This window comes from Thalassophryne amazonica, chromosome 3 (genome assembly GCF_902500255.1).
Source record: "Thalassophryne amazonica chromosome 3, fThaAma1.1, whole genome shotgun sequence".
NCBI lineage: Eukaryota > Metazoa > Chordata > Actinopteri > Batrachoidiformes > Batrachoididae > Thalassophryne > Thalassophryne amazonica.
The window spans coordinates 108,950,552-108,974,871 of NC_047105.1; the positions used below are offsets into that span (position 1 = coordinate 108,950,552).

Genomic DNA, 24,320 nt, shown 5'->3' on the forward strand with positions numbered 1-24,320 from the left:
GGAAGACAGAGCCGTAAAGCTCCTGCCTACTTAAATCAAGAATTTGCTTCTACAGCACATACTTTTTAATGTGCTTGCATGCATCACTGTCAGCCCTCAACACCGTCATCTGGTTGTACGTCGAAAGATACTGACCGGATGAATTTACTGTTGCAGTCAGATTATGGGCTTGAACAAGTATATTTGTTCTGTGTAGCACTTGAAGGTGGACAAACATGGGAAGACTTTTGCTTTCCTGAAAATAACTTTATGGAAGGGTACTTCATGCTTCTGGGTTCAGAACAAGGTTGTAAGATCATGTCTCTCCTGCCAGTAACCTTACTTTTGACTTTCTCTTCAGTGGTTGGGTTAGGGAGAGAGTTTAATTTCCCTGAAATGCATAAAAATCTGGAAATTTTAACAATAGTTCAAGAACTGAATAAAAAGTGGTGCAGCTTAGCTAAAATTTCCATAAAAATAGTTCCTTTTTTGATAAAAGCATGGGATTTGGCACACACATTCAAAATTAACTAATGTTTATTTTCAGATATGGAGCCATCCTGGAGCTGACCTCTAATGAGCTACAGGGGTCAATGAAGAATTACACAGGGGTCAAAATTTAAAAATGCTCCAATCATGTTGAAAACTATACCACATTATCTGTCTGATCATAATGATTCCAAAAAGGTATAGTTTGAAAGACAATGACATTTATACACCAAGCTGACCTGAAATGAACCATTGTACGTTAAAGTGACTTTATTGACGAGTCTGACCCCTTTGAAAAGTGACCAAATTCTATGTATTTGTATTAAGCTCGGCAATGTTGTCATTGGCCAAAAATGGCCACCAGAGGGTGCTCAGTGTAAAGTCTGCAGCAACCCATAGAATCTGGACAAGATATTTCACAACTCAATATGCTACACAGCTTCATTCACCACTTTTTAGAGGAAAAAGTAACATATTGCAACAGCCAATTCCTTATTTCAAGGACCTAGAATTATTTGCCTACAGGGAGTAGTTCCAGTGTCGCCAACCGGACAGTCCCCCTAAAAATCAGTCTGCCCTGCCTTCACTGCGGATGCGTCATTAGCCGCGGTTCACAGATTATCACCTTGTTTCTGCTTAAAACTGCTCTCCAGTCATTATCTATCTCAGCGACAAATATCTGAAGCTTTTGTGTAACAATCATTTCCACATAAATTCAGCATTATTTCATCATAAAAGACAGAGAAAGAGATCAGAGCGCCGTGGCTACACGACCTGCTAGCGGTTGCGTCCACTGCACATTGGTCATTTCAAAGCATCACATAGTATCGCCTTGTTTCTGCTTAAAACTGACTTTAGAATGATTTAAGGTTTTACCTTGTCATCTGATGGTTAATAGTCCCATTAATCCATTTGATCGCTTTGAGGGAAGAGACTCTGTGTCAGATGAGCTGCTGAGTTCTGAAATGACGCATGCGCAGTGGAGGCAGGGCGGACCAATTTTTAGGGGTGGACCATTCGGTCTGCAACACCTGTCTCAGTCAGATGTGTGGTCTGTTATACATTTCCAATGGAAAGCAGGTGTTCGGAATTTTCGCTCTCTGAAGTAATCAGAGCAGAAAAGACAAGAAATTGGGCTTAAGCTCCATGGCCTTTCAAATTTTACAAAACCAACAAAATTTAGTTTCTACCTAAATCAAGCATTATAATGTAGATTTATTTTTGTAATGTGCTACAAAATTGCAGCTCATTTTAATTAAGAGAACATATTTATCTGGGGGGAATTCCAGTATGATTTTTTTTTTTCCAGGTGGCATGGTGGCTTAGTGGCGCGCTGTGCAGCGTGCTGCTCTCGTTTGAGCGACATCTTTGCGATTTTGGCATTGTGGGATAGCTCGCCGGACTACTTTCGCATGACCCAGCAGTGCATTTGCCACCCTGAGAAGATGTTGCTGGATGAGTGAGACACAATCATTTATGCGTAAAAACACAAGAGATACACAAGTTCATGTGCCAAATATAACCCTGATATTTTTGTTACCCATGAAAACACAGTCATCGCAAATACAGCAGTTTGGGAACTACTTTTTGGACAGGAATTCATCAAGCACGTCGGGCACGGGCGCGTACTAACCCAAAATATACAAAAAACTGTATAGCAGTTTGGCCAAAACAAGTGTCCACTTTTAGCTTGCCATATGCTAAGCTAGTGGCGCTCGTGAGAGTGTGGTGAGGAGTTTGCATGTTCTCCCTGTGTTTGCGTGGGTTCTCTCAGGGTGATCCGGCTTCTTCCCATATCGAAAGACATGCAGGTTAGGTGAATTGGAAACTTGAAATTGGCCATAGGTGTGCGTGCGAGTGAAAATGTGGGAAGACCTTTACCTGACACTTTTCATGAGTGACACTGGTGTCTGTGATATTAGGAAAAGGCGGCAGAGTGAGACCTCTGTGTCTCCGCGAGCTCTGTGTGATGTTAGCGGATCAGAGCGGAGCCTCGGGGAGGAGCACTCCTCCTGTTTTCATCCAAACGATCCAATGAGAACGACTATCAGTTTGGCTGCACGAGCTGAGATTTCGACAGCCAATCATGATTCACGACGGAGAGACGCGACCAAAGAGAAATGACGTCGACACCGTTTTAACCCGTTTTAACCTGCCGCCTGCGCGCCACTGGAGAGAAGGGGACGACATGGCACTGTCACAGTGTTTAGACGACTCCCCTCTGAGATTTGAGTCCAGACACGGCGCGGGTAGCGAGCTGAACCTACAGGAGGCCTACAACGAGAGACACCGGCTGGCGCTGGAGGAGCTCCTGTCGGGAGGCCCCCAGAACTTTCTGGACTTTCTCAGCAAAGAAAGAATCCCAAACTTTCTGTCGGACGATGAGATCCAGCAGCTCCGGGGCTCGGCCGTGGCCCCGCGGTGCGTGTCGGTCCTCCACGAGGAGGAGCAGCCGCTGGAGCAGTCTCTGGACTGCTCCTCTCTCACATATTTCCCAGAGGTGTCGGACGTGGAGCCTCCGGTGCTGGAGATGGGCTGGCCCGCCTTCACCTCCGGTTCTTATCGGGGAGTCACACGGGCCGTAGCGCACTTCCAGCCCAGCTACGGTGAGAACATTTACAGCTGCAAGGACGCTGCCAGGCGCATGATTAGGAGCGCCAAGGAGGTGAGGACAAACCCCCAACTACACTTCAGAAGGTTCCAAATGTTTGAAGAAGGAAATGGGGAATTATTTCAGGGGCGGAGCCAGTATGTTTTTGCGTTGGGGGCTTTGATTAAATGTTTTACACACACACACACACACCTTCAACTGCTTAGTCCAGTTAAGGATCGTGGGGGGCTGGAGCCTATCCAAGCAGTCATACAGTGTGAGGCAGGGTACACCCCGGATAGGACACCGTCCGTTGCAGGGCCAATTAAATGTTTTTTTTTTCTTATATTTTTATATTTATTTTATTTTTTGGCAAAATAAGTTTGCATACAGATGGAAACAAAAGTTTTACACTACTACTGAAGCAGAAAATAGACGATTGGAACTCAATTTACATTGTGATTAAAGTTTAGTCCACAACTACAGGAGATGTTTTTGAGAGCAGGGATTATCCCCCTTTGGTTTTAAAGCTTTTGACAAACTGACAAAATTGAGTTTCTCCTAAAATCCAAGCATTATAAGGTCAGTTAATTTTTTTAAATGTCTTGTAAAATTACAGCTCATTTTAATCAAGAGAACATACAGTGGCTTGCAAAAGGTTTCAGCCCCTTGGTATTTCTCGCATTTTAACTTGTTTATGGCATTTCAAATACAAAAAATAAGGCTTCTCAGTATAAAATTTTATCTTCCTTAGACTCAAACTGAAAGTAAATCTCTACAACTTGATATAAATTAATTAAAAATATAAACGCCAAGATGATGGGTTGTGTAAGTAATCAGCCCCTTTGGTATAATACCTGTAAATAATCAGTTTTATTGCCTGTTTTCTTCAGACAAGTCAGGGGATGGATACATGAACATTTCCAAGTCAACTGAATATGTCTTGAACTTTATTTACATCAGTTATGAAGAAATACCTCCATGTGGCACTCTGTGGAAATCTGTGGGGTGTAGACAGTTTTCAAAAACTGAGTGACTGTACAAGAAGTAAAAGAGTGAGGAAAGACACCCAGACAACCCATAAGAAGTTACAGGCTTCTGTGGCTGTGATTGGAGATATTGTGCATAGCGCATGTTTTGCATTTTGTATCCCCGGTTACACAGCTTCATGATGAAGTGGTACAGAGGAGGGTTTTTCTTTGACCAAAACATTAAATCTAGACTTTCATCTCAGATGTACTTTCTGGCAAATTGTAGCTGAAGTTTCAGGTCTTCTTTTTAATAAAACAGTGTGTCACTGCAAGTGCCACAGCACATTTGGATGAGATGTTACATCTATAATAAACATAATTTTACAGATAAATTATCTAACACAGTGGTGTCCAAAGTATTCTAGAAAAGGTCAAGAGGGTGTAGGTTTTCTTTGCAGCTACTGACTTCAGCAGGTGATTTCACTGTGGCTGCAGAGAAAACCTACACCCTCTTGGCTCTTTCTTGCATAGTTTGGACACCACTGCTCTAACATTTAAGAAGGAATAACAGTGCAAACGTTTTACCAATCCATTACAATATAAATATTATAAATAATTACCTTTGAGACAATTCCATATGCGTTCTCCACCGAACGATGAACACGAGAGAAGCTGCAGATGCAGATAATTTCTGATTGTGGGAGCAATGAGACATAGTTTCATCAGCCAAGTTCTGAGAGCAAATGCATCATCGGCTATGAAATTATTATTTTATATAACGTAGCGTCAAATGGGACATAGTAGGTCACATTGGAACGACAAATTGCACAGCAGCGCGGGGATCAAAAACGTGCAAGTGTCAAGGTGGCTTAATGGCATCTGCAGGAGTGTGTGTGTGTGCATGCACGCACGCGCTCGCTCGCATCCATGAGGTTTTGAAAAGACCGAAAGTTAATAAAAAAAGAATAAGATCAAATTTATTTATCCTGCCAGAGTACCAAAACAGTAACAGTAAACTGTGAACTTTTTTTTTTAAAGACATTTGCACAAGATGCTCAACAATATTGCACATAACTGAGTAACTCAATAACTCTGAATAATATTTAATTATGTATTCATCCTGTAGAAGGGGGAGGAGTTATACAGCCTGATTGCCACAGGTAGGAAAGACCTCCTGTGGCATTCTGAGGTGCACCTTGGTGGTCTTAGCCTGTGGCTGAAGGTGCTCTGGCAGGACATCAGTGTGGCATGCAGAGGGTGGAAGGTGTTATCCCGGATGCTGAGCAGTTTCATCAGCATCCTCCTTTCTGACACCTCTGCCACAGACTTCTAGCTCAACCTCTAGGACAGAGCCAGCTTTCCTGATGAGCTTGTTGAGTCTGTTCATGTTAGCTTACCTTGATGTGACGCTGACATCCGTAAGACGTCTTGTAAAAGGCTCTGTAGGTGTTAATTACAAAAATGGTGTTTTTCATTTTAGAAGTGTTTATTTCTCGCTAGCTCTTACGCAGTATATAAGAAACATGTTAGAGTTACACAAGTGCTGCGGTTTTGGAGCATTTTCCACAATGTGGGATTAGGACCCAGAGAGAGACGAGCCAGCAAACGTGACTCTACTCTGATTGGCTGCCACGATGTACATCCCATAATGTTTTGCGTAAGTCTGGTGAAGCCCCCGCATGATCGATCAGGCTTTTGAGAACTGCGGATTTTTGCATGTTTACACATTTTAATTTCTGCCAAAGTGTTTTGCGTGAGGTATAAATCGGTCTGTTCTGAAAGTACACATTAGATGTCATAAAAAACAATTTACAACAATCATATGTTTATACAGTGCTACTGTAAATGGACGTGAATTGCTGTAAAGTGGTCAAACAAAAAAAAAACCTTGCTTTGTAATTGTGCCAAGCCAAACAAAATGAGTCAAAATCTTTGGAAAAACAAAAGAAAGTGACAAAACTGGTGATCTGGGTGCCAGGAACATTGACACAAAAGAAGGCATCACGTAGCCGTCGGACTGGACATTGTGTGAGATCCAGGCGAGTTGCTCTGCTTTTTTCTTCAGTAAGTTAGTATTTAAAGGACATGTCTCGCGTTATTTAACATCCTACAACCCCTGGCAAAAATTATGGAATCACCGGCCTCAGAGGATGTTTATTCAGTTGTTTAATTTTGTAGAAAAAAAGCAGATCACAGACATGACACAAAACTAAAGTCATTTCAAATGGCAACTTTCTGGCTTTGAGAAACACTATAAGAAATCAAGAAAAAAGATTGTGGCAGTCAGTAACGGTTACTTTTTTAGACCAAGCAGAGGAAAAAAATATGGAATCACTCAATTCTGAGGAAAAAATTATGGAATCACCCTGTAAATTTTCATCCCCAAAACTAACACCTGCATCAAATCACATCTGCTCGTTGATATTGACCCTATCCCATGACATTGACCCTATGTGTCTTTTTGCAAGGAATGTTTTCACAGTTTTTGCTCTATGGCAAGATGCATTATCATCTTGAAAAATGATTTCATCATCCCCAAACATGCTTTCAATTGTCCAAAATATCAACGTAAACTTGTGCATTTATTGATGATGTAATGACAGCCATCTCCCCAGTGCCTTTACCTGACATGCAGCCCCATATCAACAATGACTGTGGAAATTTACATGTTCTCTTCAGGCAGTCATCTTTATAAATCCCATTGGAACAGCACCAAACAAAAGTTCCAGCATCATCACCTTGCCCAATGCAGATTCGAGATTCATCACTGAATATGACTTTCATCCAGTCATCCACAGTCCACAATTGCTTTTCCTTAGCCCATTGTAACCTTGTTTTTTTCTGTTTAGGTGTTAATGATGGCTTTCGTTTAGCTTTTCTGTATGTAAATCCCATTTCCTTTAGGAGGTTTCTTACAGTTCGGTGACAGACGTTGACTCCAGTTTCCTCCCATTTGTTCCTCATTTGTTTTGTTGTGCATTTTTAGATTTTTGAGACATATTGCTTTAAGTTTTCTGTCTTGACGCTTTGATGTCTTCCTTGGTCTACCAGTATGTTTGCCTTTAACAACCTTCCCATGTTGTTTGTATTTGGTCCAGAGTTTAGACACAGCTGACTGTGAACAACCAACATCTTTTGCAACATTGCGTGATGATTTACCCTCTTTTAAGAGTTTGATAATCCTCTCCTTTGTTTCAATTGACATCTCTCGTGTTGGAGCCATGATTCATGTCAGTCCACTTGGTGCAACAGCTCTCCAAGGTGTGATCACTCCTTTTTAGATGCAGACTAACGAGCAGATGTGATTTGATGCAGGTGTTAGTTTTGGGGATGAAAATTTACAGGGTGATTCCATAATTTATTCCTCAGAATTGAGTGATTCCATATTTTTTTCCTCTGCTTGGTCTAAAAAAGTAACCGTTACTGACTGCCACAGTCTTTTTTTTCTTGATTTCTTATAGTGTTTCTTAAAGCCAGAAAGTTGCCATTTGAAATGACTTTAGTTTTGTGTCATGTCTGTGATCTGCTTTTTTTCTACAAAATTAAACAACTGAATGAACATCCTCTGAGGCCTGTGATTCCATAATTTTTGCCAGGGGTTGTAGTTATCTGTGGACATGCGATAAGAATTATTGGTCCTTGGTGCATTTTATTGCTAATTATTAGTGACGGAGAAACAAAAGCGTTTTGAACCACTGAATCAATGTGAAGCAATTGTGTTGAAATGATTGTTTTTTGAAGCATTTAATATAATTAAATGTGGCGACATCTGTTGACCAATCTTTAACATAGCACTTGCATGGAACAATAAAACAGTCAGGCACAGTTATGTATGTATACTTGTTATAATGTGATTGTTCCATCATAAAATATTGTAGGTAATAGAGATATAAATTGTGAAATCCTTGTGCAACTAGGGACTGTTATGACCATAGTTCTACAAAATGAAGGGGATTTGGGGACTTCAAAGGTTTCCATTTAAAAATGAGGTTATTTCAGCAGTGTTCACAAGGCTCAAAATAGTACGTGCATGTGCTAGTTTGCGCACGTATTATTCGAGCAGTGCACATAATTTTATACTGCTTTTGCACTGGTGCAAGTAACTTTATCCAAGTTTTATCAACTATAAACACCAGTAGAATGAACCAATAAAGGAATAAATAAGGAAAAAACTATTTCCAGTGTGTTGTCTTCGTCTTCCCTGCATTTTATGACTCTCACACACGGAGCGAGTTCCTGTGCTCTATTTGTTGTGGAAAGCTGACAAACGTCGCCAGCGGCGCGCGCACGTGAACAAAAAAAAAAAAACTGGCTGCCGCTGCGGTTCCTTTACAGAACCCGGGACAGGTCACTTAGTGATATTTTTTTTTTTTTGGCCATGATAATTTGTGCACACGTTTTCCTTTAATTGAGCCCTCAAATTAATAAAACATGCGCACGTTTTCCTGGCTGTACTAATTCGTGCGCACGTTTTCCTTTCGTTCAAAATGAACTCTATAATATGACCTAAATTGTCATCCTCATGACAGGGAGACGCTTCGCCCTCAGCATCCTTTTTCATGGCATCATCCTCCAGATGATGTCATGGTTCATCATCCTCCAGATGATGTCATGGTTCATCATCCTCCAGATGATGTCATGGTTCATCATCCTCCTGTATGTCTTTGTGCGCCCAAACCATGATATACCCTGACCAGATCCATTTCTAATGGGGCAGTGTGTTACACTGTCTGCTGGTTTGTTGACTAATAGTCAACATTTAAGTGTCAAGACAATATTACGTGCACTCAATTATTCAATTGAGTGCACGTTTTACAAATTGTGGTCACGTTTAAGTAGATCGTGCCCTTGTTTTACTCAAATGATGCTTAAAATGTGCGCACAGTATAACAAAATGAGCGCACAATATAATAAAATGTGCACACAGTCTCTCCACATGCAAAACATTTGGCAGTGACACTTCCAGGGCTCTGTAGTTCCTCGCTCTCTCTCCCCTCAAACTCTGTCATAATTGTGTTATAAACCAGTCACCAATAATCTTCACGGATGATTCGTTCACGCGCGCACATGAAAAAAAAAACTGTCTGCTGCTGCTGCTTTCCCCTCAAACTCTCCCCAGAGAGGAAAAGTTTTAAGAGGAGGAGTTTTAAGGTTGATATAAGACTGACTTTTGGTTGTGCAAGTAACTCTTTTTTTGGTGCAAGTAATTTTTTTGTTACTAGCACCAGTGCAAGTAGGTTAAAAAAATGTATTTCAACCCCTGGTTCAGCTTGAGTCTGTTGCTCTTCAGTTTTGGAGAAGACTCACATGGCACAGAATGTATTGGCATATGAAGAGAGATTTTGTCCAGCTTGTAAAGAGTTTGATAAACAGCTGCCTCCATCCTCCCTACCTCTCACTCCAAATTCACTGCAGAAAATGGTTCTGGGGAGCACTCGCATGGCTAAAACCCTTCAGCTTCGGTGGGGTGAAGCCCCCAGACCCCCCAACCAGGACCCTCTTGACCCTCAGTCATTTTAAGCATTTTTCTTCATTTGCCTATGACATGCCTGTATATGATGTCACTCCCATCAACTGTCTGGGTCTCTACTATTTGCTGTTTTGCAGTTGTGAATCTCGCACCATCTCGCGGTCTGTGACTCATGCGAGAGGTCAGTTTCAGCAGTGTTCTGGTTCAGGGCACAATTTAAACAAACCTCATTAAGTATGGACAACAAGACAATATCAGAGCATGGCAGAAGTCCATCTCAGGTGCTACACCTCCTCTAGATAACCCTCTCAACTTGGCAGAACATGTCATCATTGTTTTCGCATGTGAACTCGCTGGATCAACGGCATTCACATCCTTGCTAGCCATTGTTTACATGCGCTGTGAGACACTGGAACTCTGCTGGAGCACAGGGGGCCACCAGGGGGATTATGGGAAATGTTAAAGTACTGAATTGCTGCCAAAAGTAGTTCAAGGCCATGTGTTCTTTTGACATTTTACCCTTCAGGGGAGCTTGTAATTAATTTTATTGTAGACAGCACAAATTTTGTTCGTATTGGTAAATGGACTGCATTTATATCAAGCTTTCCCATCTGCATCAGATGCTGAAAGTGCGTTACAATTATGCTTCACATAGACACACACACACACCGATGTCAGGGTGCTGCCATGCATTGTGCTCACTACATGCCAGGAGCAACTTGGGGATTAAGGACCTTGCCCAAGGGCCCTTCGTGATTTTTCCAGTCAGGCTGGGGTTTGAACCAAGGATCCTCTGGTCTGAAGCCCAGCGCTTAACCACTTAAAGGCCAATAAATAAAATTATAGTGGTGCCATTGAAAATTCTTTTTATGCCTTAAATCTTAAAAAGCTCAGTGGCCTTATACTTTTAAAGGACATGTTGCGTTATTTAACAGGCCATTCAACATCAAAGTATTTGTGATTGTAAGTCTGTCTGCACATGTGCTCATAATTAGTGGTTGCTGACGTACTTTATTGTTGATGAAACTCTCGCTCTTCAAGTCACCAGGTGCAATGAATGTTCCAAAATCAGATCTTGATGAAGCTACTGACCATTCATACAACAATGATGATGCACCATTCATTCAGGTCAGTGGACTTGTGAGCACTCTGGAAAATATTATTTTCAGGACCTGTTAACTTTCTACCAGCTGGCAGATATGCATGAGCATTGTGCACACCACCTGGTTCAGTGCTCCATGCACACAGGCAAAGGACACATAGTGCTGATTTTATTATTTATTTATTTATTTATTTTGAGTCTGTCAGATTTAGGATCCAGATGAGTCTGCTGTCTGTATCGCACAACACTGGAGCAGGATGCCATTTTAATCTCGTTGTAACTGCCGCAGTGAATGTGCATGTGAAACTCCATGACATTCTTTTAAAGCCACCTTGACACTTGCACGAATTTGATCCCCACACTGCTGCGCAATTCGTCATGCCAGTGTGACCTGCTTTGTCCCGCTGGATGCCGCACTTTGTCCTGTTTGACGCCACGTTAGATAAAATAATCATTTTGTAGCTGATGACGCATTTGCTCTCAGAACCTGGCTCACAAAACCATCTCTCATTGTTCCCAGAATCACAGAGAAATTATCTGCGGCTGCAGCTTCTCTCGTGTGTGTCGTGCAGTGGAGAATGCATTTGGAATAGTCTTAACGGTAATTATTTATATTGTAAGGAATTGGTAAAATGGTTGCATCGTCATTCCTCCTTATGCGTTAGATAATGTATCTGTAAAATGTTTATTATAGATGTAACATCTCGTTCAGATGTGCTGGGGCAATAAGATATATTGACTCAGTGACAGTGTTTTCGAATTGGTTGCGCAATGTTCACAAAATTAATGTGTGCCAGAAGTTTTGAACATTTCGAAAGTTTCTTTTCACACTTGCATGCAGCCAGCCACGCACAGATTCCGAGTTTACTCGCTGGCACACCAGGTTGTGTGTCCAAATGAAAACACAAAAAAATTGAAGTGCTGCTAAGAGCATGCCAAAGCAACAGGTGGTGATGCTGCATTCACATAACTTGTGACTAGCATCACAGTCAATTATGGCTGCACGGTATGACCTAAAATTCATACCGCGATGTAAATTACCATTCCCTTCATGGTAACTGTATAAATCGCGACATAAACTTAAGTGTAAAAAATTGTTTCTGAATGGGTCCCTTAGCAAAGGTAAATTGATCAAAATAAATAAATAAAAATGACAGAAATAACATATAATGTAATTTTGAAAATATTTATTGTGCAGATCTCAAAACTACTGGTACAATTTGCCGGAAAGTACATCTAAGATGCAAGCCTAGATTTGATGTTTTGGTGAAAGAATTAAATAAATTTATGGTAAGTGGTTGAAGTTTCATCACTTGAACACTAGATGGCACACCCGCGCTGAATACATGAAGTGCTTTCAGCACGGTCACGTCCTCAACACGAACCACCAGAACATTTTATTAAAAATACTTAATTTACTCATATTTGAAGTCAGTCTGGGTAAATTGACTATACCTGGCTGATTTTGTCTTTCTAATCCGGTTAAAAAACCCGTGGGTTATTAACGTGCTGCTTTCTCAAATGTTTGATTCAGGTCTTGACAGAGCCTCCGCCTTCCCCCAGTGCATCGGCTGTAATAAATAAACAACGGCTTTGCAAATATCAGCGACAGAACGGGCATCTCACAAACCTAAATGAACAGCAGTGAGAGTCAGTCACCTCAGCTCAGAACAACCCTCTTCGCTGCAGCAAACTGGTTCACACACACACAGCCGCTTCACAGAGGAGTTTTCTTTAATCGAAAAACTCCGCAGCCGTTATCGCGATTAGTCGGTGGAGTCCAAATCTCTACAGTCAGCCAAAATTATACCATGTACTGGATAAACCGGCTAAACCTTACCTTGCAGGGCTAGAGTCAACGCTTTTACTGTTTGAATATAATACTCTGCAAACCACAAAAATGCTTGTCATTCAGTGAAGAATATTATTGTTCATGTTAACAGTGGAAATTAAATACAGCTCACATCATCAACTACAGTCTGGTGCTGCAGATGACAGTAATTCAGCTGTGATGATGAATTATTTTTTGTAGTCAGCATGTGAATGCAGCATTACTATATTAGCCATGTTCATCAATCAGAAGCCTGGAACAAGATAAAAACTTAGTTTTCCTTATCTACATGCAAACAATGAAATGGTCAGATTTCCAAAATCAGCACCTTGGCTGGAATTTTGCAAAAGCTCTGTTTTCAGTGACAAAAACTCAAGTTTTTATGTGGATGAAAGACCAAAACACATAGAAAAACTACATTTTCCAAAGTGCCTGTTTACATATGGGTTTTCTGGTTCATATGTGGAATGCTGGCAAATTGGTCCCAGGCGAGGAGACAGACAAAGGGTGATTTTTATGACCAGCACAAATAGGGATGGAGTGACCTCACGCCGATCAGGGAAACTGCGGCCTTCTGCTGGTGCCAGGCCTGGGGGGGGCTCACAGTTGAGCGCCTGATGGCCAGGTCTACCGCCATGGGACTCGGTCAGGCTCAGCCTGAATTAACCACACGGTGTCTTCTCCGTGTGGGCTCACCACCTGCAGGGAGTCCGTAGAAGGTCTGGTGCACTGTTCTTTTGACAATGGACAGGGGCAAATGCCCACATGGACTACCACTCGGTTATGGAACTAGACTCTGGGAACGTGAAACATTACCTCTCTGATGAGGAAGGAGCCTGAGCTTGTGTGGATGTTGAGCAATATCAACAAGAAATAGTTGGGCTAAAAGGGGAGGTGATGGTCTAGTGGTTAAGCGTTAGGCTTGAGACCAGGAGATCCTTGGTTCAAATCCCAGCCTGACCAGAAAATCACAAAGGGCCCTTGGTCAAGGTCCTTAATCCCCTAGTTGCTTCCGGTGTGTAGTGGGCACCTTGCATGGCAGCAGCCTGACATTGGGGTGAATGTGAGGCATTGATGTGTAAAGCGCTTTGAGCGTCTGACACAGATGGAAAAGTGCTATATAAATGCACTCCATTTCATTTATTACCATTTGGGCTCACTTCCATGCACAGCATAGGTTCTAGAACCATATTCCTGGAGACGGGCTGGACTCTCTCTTTTTCCAGAAGTGTTCAGGGTGAGAGGCACTGGGTGGGTGTGGGGATATTCACAAGTCCTCAGCTGAATGCCATTATTTTGGAGTTTCCCCCAGTGAATGAGAGGCCTGCCTCTGTGCGACTTTGTGCCACAGAGAAGAACCTGACTGTTGTTTATGCATATGCACCAAACAGCATTTCAAAGTATGCAGCCTTCTTGGAGACTCTGAGTGGGATCTTGGAAAAGGTTGCTGCTGAAGGCTCCTTAGTTCTACTGGGGGACTTCAATGCTAACATGGGAAACAATGGAGAAACCTGGCAGTGAATGGTTGCGAGGAATTGCCCTCCTGATCTGAACCCGAGTGGTGTTTTGTTGTTGAACCTCTGTTTGGGGTATGGATTGTCCATATCAAACATCTTGTTTGAGCACAGGTTCTGCATAGGTATACGTGGTACCAGAACACTCTAGGTCAAAAGATTGGTGAACGATTTTGTAATTGTGTTATCAAACCTGTGGCTGTGTGTCTTGGACACTCAGGTAAAGAGAGGGGCAGAGCTGTCAGTTGATCACCTGGTGATGAGTAGGCCTCAGATGGTGGGGTAAGCCGCCGAGCTGACCTGGAAGACCTAAACGTGTTCTGAGGGTTTTCTGGGAACCTTTGGTGGAAGAGTCTGGCCAGATGGCCTTCAACTCGTACCTCCAAAGAAGATTGTTCCAGATCCCAGGGTAGGTCAGGGACATGGAAACGGAGTGGTCCATGTTCAGTGCCTCCATTGCTGAGGCGACTGCTTTGAGCTGTGGCCAGAAGGTTGTCGGTGCTTATCATGGCAGCAACTGTCAAGCTGAAGGAGACCTTTCGTGTTTGGGTGGCACAGAAATAGCCGGAATCAGGAGGACTGCAGCCTTAGTGGTGGGTGAGGCAAAACGTGGGCATGGGAGGAGTTTGGAAAGCCCATGGGAAATGACTTTCGGTCATGTTATCCTTGAATTGCTGGCTGTCTGAGTGGTGTCCAAAAAATGAGGTGGGCTTCATAGATAATTGGCAAAGCTTCTGGGGAAAACCTGGTCTTGTTAGGAGAGATGGCATCCATCCCACTTTGGATGGAGCAGCTCTCATTTCTAGAAATCTGGCCAATTTTCTTAAATCCTCCAAACCGTGACTATCCAGGGTTGGGACCAGGAAGCAGAGTTGTCTTACACACCTCTCTGCAGCTTCTCTCCCCCTGCCATCCCCTCATTACCCCATCCCCGTAGAGACGGTGCCTGCTCCCAGACCACCAATAACCAGCAAAAATCTATTTAAGCATAAAAATTCAAAAAGAAAAAATAATATAGCACCTTCAACTGCACCACAGACTAAAACAGTTAAATGTGGTCTGTTAAACATTAGGTCTCTCTCTAAGTCCCTGTTAGTAAATGATATAATAATTGATCAACATATTGATTTATTCTGCCTTACAGAAACCTGGTTACAGCAGGATGAATATGTTAGTTTAAATGAGTCAACACCCCCGAGTCACACTAACTGCCAGAACGCTCGTAGCACGGGCCGAGGCAGAGGATTAGCAGCAATCTTCCATTCCAGCTTATTAATTGATCAAAAACCAAGACAGAGCTTTAATTCATTTGAAAGCTTGACTCTTAGTCTTGTCCATCCAAATTGGAAGTCCCCAAAAAACAGTTTTATTTGTTATTATCTATCGTCCACCTGGTCGTTACTGTGAGTTTCTTTGTGATTTTTCAGACCTTTTGTCTGACTTAGTGCTTAGCTCAGATAAGATAATTATAGTGGGCGATTTTAACATCCACACAGATGCTGAGAATGACAGCCTCAGCACTGCATTTAATCCATTATTAGACTCAATTGGCTTTGCTCAAAATGTAAATGAGTCCACCCACCACTTTAATCATATCTTAGATCTTGTTCTGACTTATGGTATGGAAATTGAAGACTTAACAGTATTCCCTGAAAACTCCCTTCTGTCTGATCATTTCTTAATAACATTTACATTTACTCTGATGGACTACCCAGCAGTGGGGAATAAGTTTCATTACACTAGAAGTCTTTCAGAAAGCGCTGTAACTAGGTTTAAGGATATGATTCCTTCTTTATGTTCTCTAATGCCATATACCAACACAGTGCAGAGTAGCTACCTAAACTCTGTGAGTGAGATAGAGTATCTCATCAATAGTTTTACATCCTCATTGAAGACAACTTTGGATGCTGTAGCTCCTCTGAAAAAGAGAGCTTTAAATCAGAAGTACTTGACTCCGTGGTATAACTCACAAACTCGCAACTTAAAGCAGATAACCCGTAAGTTGGAGAGGAAATGGCGTCTCACTAATTTAGAAGATCTTCACTTAGCCTGGAAAAAGAGTCTGTTGCTCTATAAAAAAGCCCTCCATAAAGCTAGGACATCTTACTACTCATCACTAATTGAAGAAAATAAGAACAACCCCAGGTTTCTTTTCAACACTGTAGCCAGGCTGACAAAGAGTCAGAGCTCTGTTGAGCCGAGTATTCCTTTAACTTTAACTAGTAATGACTTCATGACTTTCTTTGCTAATAAAATTTTAACTATTAGAGAAATAATTACTCATAACCATCCCAAAGACGTATTGTTATCTTTGGCTGCTTTCAGTGATGCCGGTATTTGGTTAGACTCTTTCTCTCAGATTGTTCTGTCTGAGTTATTTTCATTAGTTACTTCATCCAAACCATCAACATGTCTATTAGACCCCATTCCTACCAGGCTGCTCAAGGAAGCCCTACCATTATTTAATGCTTCGATCTTAAATATGATCAATCTATCTTTATTAGTTGGCTATGTACCACAGGCTTTTAAGGTGGCAGTAATTAAACCATTACTTAAAAAGCCATCAGTTGACCCAGCTATCTTAGATAATTATAGGCCAATCTCCAACCTTCCTTTTCTCTCAAAAATTCTTGAAAGGGTAGTTGTAAAACAGCTAACTGATCATCTGCAGAGGAATGGTCTATTTGAAGAGTTTCAGTCAGGTTTTAGAATTCATCATAGTACAGAAACAGCATTAGTGAAGGTTACAAATGATCTTCTTATGGCCTCAGACAAGTGGACTCATCTCTGTGCTTGTTCTGTTAGACCTCAGTGCTGCTTTTGATACTGTTGACCATAAAATTTTATTACAGAGATTAGAGCATGCCATAGGTATTAAAGGCACTGCGCTGCGGTGGTTTGAATCATATTTATCTAATAGATTACAATTTGTTCATGTAAATGGGGAATCTTCTTCACAGACTAAGGTTAATTATGGAGTTCCACAAGGTTCTGTGCTAGGACCAATTTTATTCACTTTATACATGCTTCCCTTAGGCAGTATTATTAGACGGCAGTGCTTAAATTTTCATTGTTACGCAGATGATACCCAGCTTTATCTATCCATGAAGCCAGAGGACACACACCAATCAGCTAAACTGCAGGATTGTCTTACAGACATAAAGACATGGATGACCTCTAATTTCCTGCTTTTAAACTCAGATAAAACTAAAGTTATTGTACTTGGCCCCACAAATCTTAGAAACATGGTGTCTAACCAGATCCTTACTCTGGATGGCATTACCCTGACCTCTAGTAATACTGTGAGAAATCTTGGAGTCATTTTTGATCAGGATATGTCATTCAAAGCGCATATTAAACAAATATGTAGGACTGCTTTTTTGCATTTACGCAATATCTCTAAAATTAGAAAGGTCTTGTCTCAGAGTGATGCTGAAAAACTAATTCATGCATTTATTTCCTCTAGGCTGGACTATTGTAATTCATTATTATCAGGTTGTCCTAAAAGTTCCCTGAAAAGCCTTCAGTTAATTCAAAATGCTGCAGCTAGAGTACTAACGGGGACTAGAAGGAGAGAGCATATCTCACCCATATTGGCCTCTCTTCATTGGCTTCCTGTTAATTCTAGAACAGAATTTAAAATTCTTCTTCTTACTTATAAGGTTTTGAATAATCAGGTCCCATCTTATCTTAGGGACCTCATAGTACCATATCACCCCAATAGAGCGCTTCGCTCTCATACTGCAGGCTTACTTGTAGTTCCTAGGGTTTGTAAGAGTAGAATGGGAGGCAGAGCCTTCAGCTTTCAGGCTCCTCTCCTGTGGAACCAGCTCCCAATTCGGATCAGGGAGACAGACACCCTCTCTACTTTTAAGATTAGGCTTAAAACTTTCCTTTTTGCTAAAGCTTATAGTTAGGGCTGGATCAGGTGACCCTGAACCATCCCTTAGTTATGCTGCTATAGACTTAGACTGCTGGGGGGTTCCCATGATGCACTGAGTGTTTCTTTCTCTTTTTGCTCTGTATGCACCACTCTGCATTTAATCATTAGTGATTGATCTCTGCTCCCCTCCACAGCATGTCTTTTTCCTGGTTCTCTCCCTCAGCCCCAACCAGTCCCAGCAGAAGACTGCCCCTCCATGAGCCTGGTTCTGCTGGAGGTTTCTTCCTGTTAAAAGGGAGTTTTTCCTTCCCACTGTCGCCAAGTGCTTGCTCACAGGGGGTCGTTTTGACCGTTGGGGTTTTTACGTAATTATTGTATGGCCTTGCCTTACAATATAAAGCGCCTTGGGGCAACTGTTTGTTGTGATTTGGCGCTATCTAAATAAAATTGAATGATTGATTGATTGATGTGTCTCTGGGAAGGGAGGCAGTTCTTAGTCGACGTTGTGTTCAGCAGCTGCTAAACTGGACTGAGGATATAGTCTGGCGATGGCAAGAATGTTTTGAGGATCTCCTCAACCCTACTGACATGACCTCCATCAAGGAGGCAGAGAAAGAAGACTCGGGCGGATCTGGTGCCATCACCGCAGCGGAAGTCGCCAAGGTAGTCAAAACAGTTCTCTAGCAAGCCGCAAAGAGCGGGCAAGATTTGTCCTGAGTTGCTGAAGTCTCTGGATGTTGTTGAGCTGTCATGGGTGACACGCTTTTGCAATGTTGCATGGAAGTCAAGGACAGTACCCCTAGATTGGCAAACTGGGGCGGTGGTCCACATCTCTTTTTTTTTTTTTTTTTTTAGTGGACCGGAGAGTGTGTTCAAATTATAGAGGAATTGTACTTCTCAGCCTCCCTGGGAAAGTCTTTGACAGGGTACTAGAGAGGAGACTTAGGCCTTTAGTTGAACCTCAGTTTTAGGAGGAGCAATGTGGGTTCTGTCCTGTTTGTGGAACGGTGGACCAGCTCTTTACCCTTGCAAGAATATCAGAGGGGTCTTGGGAGTGTGACCAACCATTCTACATGTGTTTTGTGTGCTTGGAAAAGGCGTATGACTGGGTCCCTCTGTGTATCTTGTGGGCGTATGGGGTACTGCATTCACTGCATTGCGCAATACGGTCTCTATATGACCAAAGTAGGAGCTGTGTCTGCATTACATCAGACCAGTTTCCGTTGGGTGTTGGACTCTGCCAGGGCTGCCCCTTGTCACCCCTTCTGTTTGTGATGTTCATGGACAGGATTTTAAGGCACAGTCAGGGATTGGAGGGTGTCTAGTTTTTTGACCTCAGAGTTGCATCTCTGCTTTTGCTGATGACACGGTTCTCTTGGCTTTATCGGGTGGTGACTTCCCATGCACACTGAGCAGGTTTGCGGTTGAGTGTGAAGCAGCTGGGATGAGAATCGGCACCTCCAAATCTGAAACTGTGTTCCTCTGTCGGAAAATGGTGGATTATCCCCTCTGGGTCAGGGGAGAGTTACTGTCCCAAGTGGAGGAGTTTAAGTATCTCTGGATCTTGTTCACGAGTGGTGGTAAATTGGAGCGGGAGTTTGATTGATGGATTGGGGCGGCATCTGAAATTTTATGAGCGTTGTAGGGAGCCAGGAGCCGGGGCTCTGAATTTACTAATTGATTTATGCTCCTGTCCTCACCTATGGTCATCAGTTTTTGGTAATGACGGAAAGCAGAAATGACATTCCTCTGTTGGGTATCTGGGCTTACACTCCTGGACAGCGTGAGAAGCTTGATTATCTGGGAGGGACCTAGAGTAGAGCCGCTGCTTCTTCACATCAAGCCAGTTAAGGTGGTTCGGGCACCTGGTGAGGATGCTTCCTGGTCATCTCCCTAAGGAATTCTTCCAGGCACATGCAACCTAGAGGAGGCCCATGGGAAAGACCCAAGACCCGCTGGAGAGATCATATTTCCCAGCTGGCTTGGGAACACCTTGGGATCCCCGGGAAGAGTTACAGGACTTGTCTGAGGAAAGGGAAGTGCGGGATGAGCTGTTTGCTCTGCTGACACCACGACCCGGATAAGCAGCTGAAAATTAGATTAGATAGAACTTTATTAATCCCTTGGGAAGACTCCCTCAGGGAAATTGAGGTTCCAGCAGCATTGGAGAGTAGCACACAGGGTAAGAAGCACACAGAGTATCAAAAGTAGAAGAAACAATTTTCAAAAAGTAAATACAAATATAACTGGGACTGCAAGCAGTCATTTACGGGCTCTCGTGTCTGCGTCACCGCCTCCCTGGGCCAGCATGATTTCTGTTCAGGGGCTGACCCTCATCACACATGTGAAGTTCCAAGTCGATCAGACAAAGCATGAAGGAGTTATCGTGAGTTGATGTTCCATGGCGAAGGGTCAAAATGGTGGTGACATAGCGGCCACACCCTTCAACATAGGAAAAAAGCTTTTGATAACTTTTGATCAGTATAGTCTGTTGAAGATGTGAAAGAAATTTGAAGTGCATTGGACAAAAACACTAGGAGCAGTTTGTTCAAAAATAATGTGTGGAAATTGAGCCATATTGACACGAAAATTCTAAATGGTCGACTTCCTGTTTGGAGTAGACCAATGGTGCAAGAGACTTTTTTTTGTACATCTATGCGAGTCACACATGTACCGATTTTCATCTCCCTACTCCAAAAAAAAAGAAACCTATGGGGAGGGGTTTTTGAAAGTTGCAAGGGGGCGCTGTAGAGGCATTTTTGCCCCACCCATGGGCAGTGCCCCTATGACATGTAAGAGGTTGTCATGCTTGACCCGCATATCAATTTTCATGATGATATGACAAAATTAAAGCCATCAAAAAGAAGAGCATAATTTCATAGTGAAGGATCGCTATTCGGCACGCTGCCACATGGACACCATTACTTGTAGCTTCATGGCGATCATCACCTACATTCACCAACTTTTTCTGCATGTTTTAGAAGTGGAATGAAGTTGATGGTGTTAACTATGTGACATTAGGACCTGTTAAAGTATAAATAGGGCATTTCCTGTTACCACCGGGGAGTGCTATTACTTAGGCGGGAAGATAATGTATGGCGACGTTCAGGGCGGAGCCTTCATCATGTCCGGTAAGTTTGAAGGATCTATGATGACGTATGTGGGTGTGACACTCGTTCGAAGTGAAACGGTGTGCTCTGAAACATTCCCCAAAGTTTGATGAACCCTTGCAGCCATGCCTTTTCACCTACAAAAATTCTTTTGATAACTTTTGATCAGCATGGAGTCATAATGATGTGTACCAAATTTGATGACGATTGAATGAAATCCCTAAGACCAGTTCATTCAAATGTAAGTAGTGGAAATGGCCAAAATTACCTCAAAATCGAAACTTAAAATCAACATGGCAGATGTCCTCTTGACATTTCATCGTGACGTTGAGACTTTTTTTGTGTATCCCAGCGTGGTAAATATGTGTACCGAATTTCATGAGGCTATGACAAAAAAAAAAAAAAAAACAATGGGGAGGGATTTTTTTGAAAATTTGTAGGGGGTGCTATTTTCGCTGTGAGCATGTGCGCGACCCCCAAAATATCAGATTTCAGATCTGGTCGAATGACTTTGCAAAGTTTGAGTTTTTGACCATGGTAAAGGGCCGAAATTGGGCCTTGAAAAATGTGAAATTCCAAGATGTAATCCAAACGTGTAAAGTGCTTAAATGCTGCATTTTCTCCTGATCTGAGCTGACAGTCAATCAAGGCGCCTGTTTAATCACATGATGCTTATGAATCAATGGGTTATGAGCGGAAAAAGGATTTATATTTGTAGAATATTTTACAGAAAATGATTGCTGGGATAGGCTCCAGCTGCCCCCCCACTTAATCGGAGTAAGCAGGTATAAAAAATGGATGGATTTATGAAGCAATGGTGGCCAAGTGGTTAAGTGGGCTTGTTTTCAGTGTGGAAGGTTCCCGGTTCACAAAAAGCCCACCTTTGCTCATTCTCCATGTAATATGAAGTTGTGTCACGACGGGCATCTGGCGTGAAACTTGTGCCCAATCAACATGTAGACCCACCTTGACTCTGCTGTGGAAAAACAACGGAGCGACTGAAGGCACTTACTATTTTGATCTAGGATTTATCTCAAAGATTCAATTTTATTTTTAAGATAAGATATAATTTTCTGTTGCACTTTTAAGAAGAGAATGCATTATTTTGCACACATTTTTATATATATATTTATATATATAATATAATCGTAAATTGTATTGAATTGTGACTTGAGTAAATTGTTGCATCCCTACTTGCTAGGGTGTTCCCTGGTTGCTACCATTACTTTACGAGTACTGAAAATGAAAAGTGGGCCGATAATGTCATTGTCGGGAAAATGATCATGGTCAGATGTATGGAGAGACTTTCATGCCATTAATGTCTGAAAGGAAATGCTTTTGACACAAACTACAGATTTTATTTCTGTTTATGTCCAGAGATCAAGGATCTCTGTGACCAGATCCAGTGACCAGTTTCATATTTATTTACTTTAAGACTCAATAAAATGTTGTTGGCATAGAAAACCTGTAAAGCCTACTTGTAGTACACAGAAAATTCACAGGAGGTATCGATAAGGTAATCGATAAGGAATAGGATCGATAAGCAGAATCGATAATGGTATCTATCACCTTTATTTCTTTAAACCAGTGTAAAACAGTAAATAGATCATTCAAAATCAATTTAGAAGGAAAATAAGAGATGTTTTACCAACTCTTAACAAGAAAGATATTCAAACTAATCATTGTTAATGTGACAATATATGTTTGAAAGTTATTCATGACAAGTGTGATTTGACAAAGTGACAAAGTTTTTTTTATTCGGCACACAAAATATTCAAATAGAAAAAATGAACAATTCCACAAACAAACACAGACAAAACTAGTGAGTCCGAAAGGGTGTGGGCTGAAGCAAAGCTTATTAGCGCCCACCCCTGCTAGTACAAGTCCAACAATTCTAATCAGTCATATTTACATAAATACAAATTCACTACTACATGTCGACACACAGACATACACATCAATATACTATTCACTTATAATTATATTTATATAGTACCAGATCACAAGAAAATCGAATCAAGGCACTTTACGCCAGTAAGGACTAACCTTACCAACCCCCAGAGCAAGCACTAGGCAACTGTGGTGAGGAAAAACTCCCTATAAGGAAGAAACCTCAAGCAGACCAGGCTCTTGGGGGTGACCCTCTGCTTGGGCTGTGCCATATATACCTATATACATACGTATATACTTTACAAACATAAATATATACATACATATACACAGTCACTTATATACATATACACCTACCCATATCTATATATCTACATACGCATATACATACCCACACATTCAAATATACAATAAGTCCCACTTATAAATTGAACATTCCATATAAATCAAATTATATTTGCTTCTTTATGATACTTAGACATAATGTTCTTTTTGAGTAGTTTCTTAAATCTTACTAAGGTACTACTCATTCTAACCTCTGTTGAACATTTGTTGCATTTCCTCACCCCAACCACAGACACACAAAAACCCTTTACATTTGTTCTTACTGGTGGTTTCATAAAAATTGCACAACCTCTTAAACTATATCTGGATTCCCTCAATCGGAACAGACTCTGGACATGTCTCGGTAAGGCTTGGTTTTTCGCTTGAAATAAAGTTTGAATTGTAATGTAATCGACCAAATCTATGAATTTTAATAAATTTAAAGACACAAATAGAGAATGAGTTGGTTCACGATATTGTTTACTGCAGATGATTCGTATGGCTCGTTTTTGCAAAAGGAATGTTGGATTGGTATTTGATTTGTAAGTGTTTCCCCATGACTCAACACAATATGTCATATATGGTACCATCAGAGAATGATATAAAGTAAGTAACCCTTCTTGCGGCAGTAGGTATTTGGCTTTATACAAAATGGCTATAGTTTTTGACAATTTTGATTTCACATAATTTATATGTGGTTTCCAGCTAAGTTTATTATCAATTAAAACACCTAAAAATTTATTCTCTGTTACTAACTCAATTTCCTTATTGTTTATAGTTAAATTTTTACATTTTGGTGCCTGTTTATTTCCAAGTATAATACATTTAGTTTTCCCAAGGTTGAGTGACAACCTATTAGCGTCAAACCAAACCTTAAATTTTTCCAGTTCTTTCTCCACTATGTCCAGAAGCTGTTCAAGCTTTTCACTGCTACAGAACACAGTTGTATCATCCGCAAAAAGGACACATCTCAGTGAACTCGACACCCAACTTATATCATTTATATAGATTATAAACAACAAAGGACCCAGCACTGAGCCCTGCGGCACCCCACATGACATCCCTGAGTTCAGAATTTGTATTATTGAATTGAACATACTGAAATCTGCCTTGTAAATAACTAGCTATCCATTCATATGCCAGACCTCTGATTCCATATTTCTGCAG

At 41.5% G+C, this 24,320-nt stretch overlaps 1 protein-coding gene across 1 annotated transcript in view; it reads left to right on the forward strand.

The window, feature by feature from the left end:
- Positions 1-2,631: 2,631 nt before the first annotated feature.
- fam83d (family with sequence similarity 83 member D) overlaps positions 2,632-24,320 on the forward strand; it is a 32,879-nt gene continuing 11,190 nt past the window's right edge. Inside the window, exon 1 of the mRNA XM_034167271.1 lies at positions 2,632-3,133. Within this exon, the coding sequence (XP_034023162.1) occupies positions 2,657-3,133 (477 nt within the window). The 5' untranslated portion in view covers positions 2,632-2,656. The remainder of the gene's footprint in view (positions 3,134-24,320) is intronic.